General features: G+C 41.1%; 1 protein-coding gene across 2 annotated transcripts in view; it reads right to left on the bottom strand.

Moving 5' to 3' along the window:
* slc9a1a (solute carrier family 9 member A1a) overlaps positions 1 to 5,748 on the bottom strand; it is a 30,859-nt gene extending 25,111 nt beyond the window's left edge. For both annotated transcript variants that reach the window (XM_063485927.1, XM_063485926.1), the window contains exon 1: positions 4,710 to 5,748. In XM_063485927.1, coding sequence (XP_063341997.1) covers positions 4,710 to 4,992 — 283 coding nt within the window. In that variant the 5' untranslated portion in view covers positions 4,993 to 5,748. The remainder of the gene's footprint in view (positions 1 to 4,709) is intronic.
* Between the last annotated feature and the right edge of the window lie 252 nt (positions 5,749 to 6,000).

Below are 6,000 nucleotides of genomic sequence, written 5' to 3' on the forward strand. Positions count from 1 at the left end.
TTGTTAAATCTCTTAAGCACAACTCCAACTATGGCCTTCAGCAATCATCTAATGAAGGGTAATAACACAGAAGATAAGATAGAGAAAAGGAGGGAAGTGAACTTCAAAGAACACTGGCACAAGCTGGTACACAACTCTATCATGATTAAGACATGGGTATGTAGGAAATAAATGTCTGACGGGCCATATAGTGTGTAAGATAATAAAGACTTTTTTGATGCCATGTTCTTAAAGTAGAAGATTAGGCAGTTTCTCATGGCAGCTGCTGTGTCCTTGCCCCATTGCCTCCTGGGAGCCTTTATGCAACAAGGTTATTGAAAACTAGCAAAGGGTAACAGCTCTTTCAATTCTGGATGTGTACCCAGTGTCAGTACTGCCTAGTATGAACTACACTGTCATTCCCAAAGCCAGGAAGTGTGCCCTGTTGCCAGGTAACTTACTACAAACCACTGGCAACCAAATCAGCTGCATTAAGCAGACACAAAAGATAGCAAACATATTTAAAGAGTTTCTTTGTTTAAAATGGTGGCATTCATCTGGTCTTCTTTGTAGTAATTGTGATACGGCAGGCAGCTTTCCAACACCACAACATTGGCGTTCACAGTGAGGCCAAGATTTGCATTTTAGTGAGATGCAGTCCCAGTTATGTGTTGTATAAAAGTTGTTGTGAGTTATTGTTCAGTGCAGACCATTGGGGTCAAGTTGCTTGTGGAACACAGCATTGTTTTTGAATTATTTATTACGGCCTTGTGGTGGTATAATTTAGTATGATCCCTGACGTCATATCTACACAAAACAACCGCAGGGGTTTCCTTGCAAGGATATGTTTCTGAATTTTGTCTTCTACTATAACAACTGAGTGGAGTACAATTTAGTGAGCATAACTAGTGTCAGTTGAACACAGGTTTTTAAGCGACTAGATTGAGGTTTTAAACACTGAAAGCAGTGAAAAAGAAAAGGATGAAAATTCGATGCCGTGATTGATTTGCCATGATTTACTTTAAAATATTAGTAAAGCAACTTTCTGTCTATGGCTGTTTATTGCATTTATCTACCCATGAGGCAATTTTCTAAATTAAACTGAGATATAGCTGATTATATCTGATTATAAACCATTAAACCAGTTGGTCAATATGTCCAATTGCTTTAAAAGCCTTTTGCATGAACACACTTGGTATTTACTGTAAGCATTTTTAAGCAAAGACATTTATCTGTAAGTGTGGCAGTTCAGTACTTTTCTTTGTTAAACAATCTGGGCTTGGTTTTAATAAATAACACCATAAAGGTATGTGGAGTAGACTTTGTGACAGAGTGAGTCATTCTTTGCCAAGGGTTTGGTTTCAAATTCCATACTGGGAATATTTCCCACACAACCTAAGGCCCATATCTAACTTGTTTAGTTCTACTGCAAAAATCAAGAATCACGTCTTAGGCCGCACACTCTTTACAACTTGAATTACTCATAAGCCAGGCCTTGGTTGACTCTGGCAGGCTGCTTCAACAATATATAGTAGCTGAAAAAAAGAAAGAAAAAAAAAAAAAAAAAAACACACTACAATGAGAGAAAAAAATAAAAAATAAAAAAATAAAAAAACTGTGAGCGTCTCTTGGGGGATCATTTACTAAGCAAACAAATTAGCCTAACAGCCTCAGAATCTCGACTCAAGACACAGTTTCTAGTGATTACAAGTCACAAAAGGGAACAAATCAAACCACAACCTTGCAATCCCTCAAGTTTAAAAACAGGAAGGAAACAAAGACGTCACCACAGACTTGAAAACAGTTAAAAGTGCAAAAAGGTACCACAAAAGACATGTAACACCATCAGCAATTTTATTAACTGCTAGAGCTGCAATTCTGGGTTGAGTTTTGGCACTGATTATGTTCTACTTCTCATTGTTTAACAAGGCCATATTTTTTTAGTTAACATCAACAAAACCGTGCACTTACATATATGCCCACTCAATGTGGGATTTTCTGAGAGATGGAAATGCATGCCTTCATTCACTTAAAGTTATAACCGGTTTCCATATTATGGCAAAGTCTGGCACACATTTAAGCCACAGTGATTCATAACCATAGTCTGTATAGCAAAAAAAAACAAAAAACAACCAACCAACCAAACAAACAAACAAACCCTTTATGACATTGCTCTTTAGTTTTGGACTCTGAATTCTGACGTCTCACTGTTAGCGTCTTGGCCACTGCAATCCTAGTGTTTTGTAACCAGAACTTACCATATCTGGAGAGAGGGTGGAGTGTTAAGTTATAAGCTGACGTTGGCTAACAAGCTGCCTCCAGAAACTGTAATGTTACAATGCACAGACACAAATATCTGCTAATTTGCTAAGACACAGGCTAATAATATACTAGTATTTAACTCTGGCTGAGGGAAAACAAACTTCCTGCCCTGTAACCCTAACAGCTATTTGTCTGATAAATCCATTTAAATGCTCTAAAATGAACAAATAACACAAAAACTGAGGAAAGGCCCGGTTCACAGACTAAAATTAGATGAGGTGAGGCCTCCTAAACACCAATCGGCTACAGTTTTCTTTGTCAAGAAAACTGTCAGTCAAAGCGGTCACACCCCTTTTTCCACTATGCAGATAGACAACTTATTAAAAAAAGGAGAGGGAACTATCCATATAGGCCAAAACTGTTCTTTTTAGAGTTATTATTGCTATAGGGTTGGATATTGTAAAATAAGAGTCTGTGGAGATACACGTGCTTTATATGCCAACCTTGAGGGACTGCTAGAAGAACTGCAATGTTTTGCAGCCATGGGGGCTTGTTTTTTTTTTTGTTTTTGTTTGTTTTGTTTTTTTTGGGGGGGGGGGGGGGGGGGGTTATGAGGGAGGACAGGAAATCTGTGTTGGTATTGTTTTACTCTTTTATCTATCACTACAAAGCCTATATCACACAATCACAAATCTGCTTACAACTTAAAAAAAAAAAAAGGCAATGGCCATTTCATGTTCGGATTTATTCTTTTTTTTTCTTCCCTACAAGAAATAAATAAGGTTCAGGTTGCAATCTAATTTCTACTAAGTAACAAATTACACTCATGCTAAATTTGGAAAGAAATTCGGCTAAAGCATATTTTTCTTCCTGATTAAAAAAAAAAAAAAAAAAATTTAAATGGATGCTTGCAAACACAGCCTTGCTCTTAACACAAAGACAACATGTTTTTATGAGAACTATATATATAGTGCACTTCCAGTGGAATTAGCTTTGGGGTCACAAGATAAGATATCATATTTGTGGTACAGTGTTTATGGCCTGATTACAGAGACAAAAATAGATGCCTTGTGAATATAAAGGCTTTGACTCTTAACCAGTGTTTACGGTAATGGCAGCTTGTCAGTTAAATTGCATCCCCTGGTTCTGATTCATGTGAGAATATTTTGGGGTGGCTATAATCAATTTATGTAAAGTACTCAGTTGAAAAAAGGCAGAGAAAAGGTACCATGCAGTCAAGGTTGCTTCAGAGACAAATGGTCTGTGAATATGCTTTTTAGCTTGTAAGATATAAATTCAGTGAACATGAATCAGAGACACGGCTGAGGCAGAGCAGGGTAGCAGCCACTTTGAATCGTTCAGAGCCCATTTTAAGTAGTCAAGGGATAATCAGAGGCTTAAGGTCACCACTGTCCGCTGCTGCTGTCAGCCTACACATTCATCTAGTCTCATTTTTTTAAATTTGCCTTTCTTCGACTTTCTGTACTTTCCTCATTCCTTCTGCTCACACTTTCTGCTAATGCTCATCTATCATTTTTACTCTGTGTCCTTGAGCTGCATCCTAACAAGTAAGCTACCCAAGCCAGGTGGACCCTCTTCCTGTCCTCTCCCCTGAGATACTGGGCTTCTTGCCCAGACAGTGAGGCAGTATCCTCCCTGGCTACAGGCTGCTGCTCAGTCAGGCCCCTGATGTCACAGGCAAGTGACAAGCTGCTGGCTCTCATAATTTTTTTTTTTTTTAAAAAGAGATGGCTCAGGACAATGCAGTGTTCTGTAGAAAGCAGAAAGCCAGGAGAAATTGATGGTAAAGACAGTATAATGGAGAACACAAACAGTAAGGGATAAAAAAGCAAGCTGCTTCTGAAACATCGCTCAGGACAATACTGCAAGGTAGAGGTAGGGCCCCACTGTGCTGAAGACTAAATATCCAGACTGCTGTATCAGGTTGCTTAGTCATCATTGTAGCAGGGAGTGAATATAGCTCTTAAACATCTTCACCACATGACACTGGCAGATCTGATGAGTAATCTTCCTGAACAGCAATATTGATTTGCCCTCTCACAGACTGAGCTGAGCTATTTTGAGCAAACTAGTTAAGTCTGCATACCAGAGTCATCGCATGCACAACACAAGTAGGATGGCCTAGGGGTCAGAGATGATGCTTTAAGATTATGGTTGGTTTGCCTGACAACTTCCATTCCATATGATTTATATGTGCGATCTACTATCTGATCACCAGGAAAACTGCATTTTAACTCAACTCTTTTGATTCAAATGTGCTGTCTATGAAATGTAATTCTGCATGTTTTTCATAATGTAATTATTCACCTGAAAAACTGGCTGTTACCTGATGTAGGAGAGACTTATAGAATTTGGGTAAATAAGGTAACACTAAATCAGGTATTGCCAGAAAAGGCTGCACTCATACCGACAGGTCACATGGAGCTTTCACATAACATCACACTCACCTAATTTCATCAAAGAGGCAAGGAGGACCCATAATGAGATTTCAAACGGGACCCGTACGTTTTCGTAGTTCAAGTCTAGCACAGGGAAAGCCTTTCCAGTGTTGTTGTGACTGCCATGGTCAGTCGCTTTGTGGCCGCCCGAGTGTGCCGTGGTAGGAGAACGCTGGTCGGAGCTGGCAACAGCGAGGGTAAACACGGAGCCCTCCAGAAACACTAAAACCATCACCAAGAACAGTCCACGAAGCCGGCCCGAAGACCCGTGTGACACAGTCCTGGAAGGCATTATTGCTGAAAAATAAAGGCGACCTTGAATGAAAATGAATACGAGTTTGTTTGGGGTTTTTTAACAAGTCAGCTTGAAAAACCGGGCAAGTTTAAGGAAGTTGTGCCAGTTATCACTTCGTAGTGTCGCGTTAGTTAAAACTCCTCAACCGTAGAAGATTCTGACAGTCAGTTCGTCAAACTGACACTGAACCAAAGCGAAACCGAACCAGACCCCTCATTATGTCAGTTAACGTTAGCTAGCTAGACTTCTTCGCTTGTTGTAGCCAGGTAAACAGCCGCTTCCAGCACAGGCCGTTGTGGAAAGAAAGCAGGAAACGCCAAGATGCTGAAAGAGTGTCGTTTTTTCTTTTACAACAGCCCAGTAACCTCAGTTGGTCTTCATAGCGGCGTTTCACAAGTTTGTCCGTTTCCTTGTCATTGACTATCAACGTCTTCTTCGGTGGAAGACGTCATCGTTGATGCTGGAGGTAAACGAGGCACAGCGGCATCCCTTCAGCGTCTCCTCTCTCCCCCTCCTACCTAAGACACTCGTCCGTGAGGCGGCCGTGCTCAGATACTGACCTTGAATAGAAGCTACACGGCAGCTGCCACATTATGTGTTCGCCGTGTGCCCCGACTACACCAACTTTTTTATATTAACCTCCGTGTGTTCCGCATCTCAACGGTATGTCCGGAGAGACTAGACCCTGTGTTGAGCTCAGACGGAGGATGCGGGGGGTGGGGGTACTTGTGCGTGTGCTCCCCCTCTGCCTCGGAGGCTTTTTTCCTGGGGTGTCAAACCAAGTGGCGACTTGACTTGCCTGCAGCTGTATTATAGCCTCATACAGCCTTCAAAAAGCACACCCTTTCGCGGAGCTTTAGTGGGTGGGATGAGGAGTAGTGAAAAGTGGGGTGGGGGTGGGGCGTCCGCGTATAGTGACACCTATAGGAAAGGAGGTTTAAGGTGTGGGATCTCCACAGCGTTTCTCCTCTGCACGCCTACTCTTGAATGGGTTGTGTGGAGCCT

Source organism: Pelmatolapia mariae, linkage group LG10_11 (genome assembly GCF_036321145.2).
Source record: "Pelmatolapia mariae isolate MD_Pm_ZW linkage group LG10_11, Pm_UMD_F_2, whole genome shotgun sequence".
Taxonomy (NCBI): Eukaryota; Metazoa; Chordata; class Actinopteri; order Cichliformes; family Cichlidae; genus Pelmatolapia; species Pelmatolapia mariae.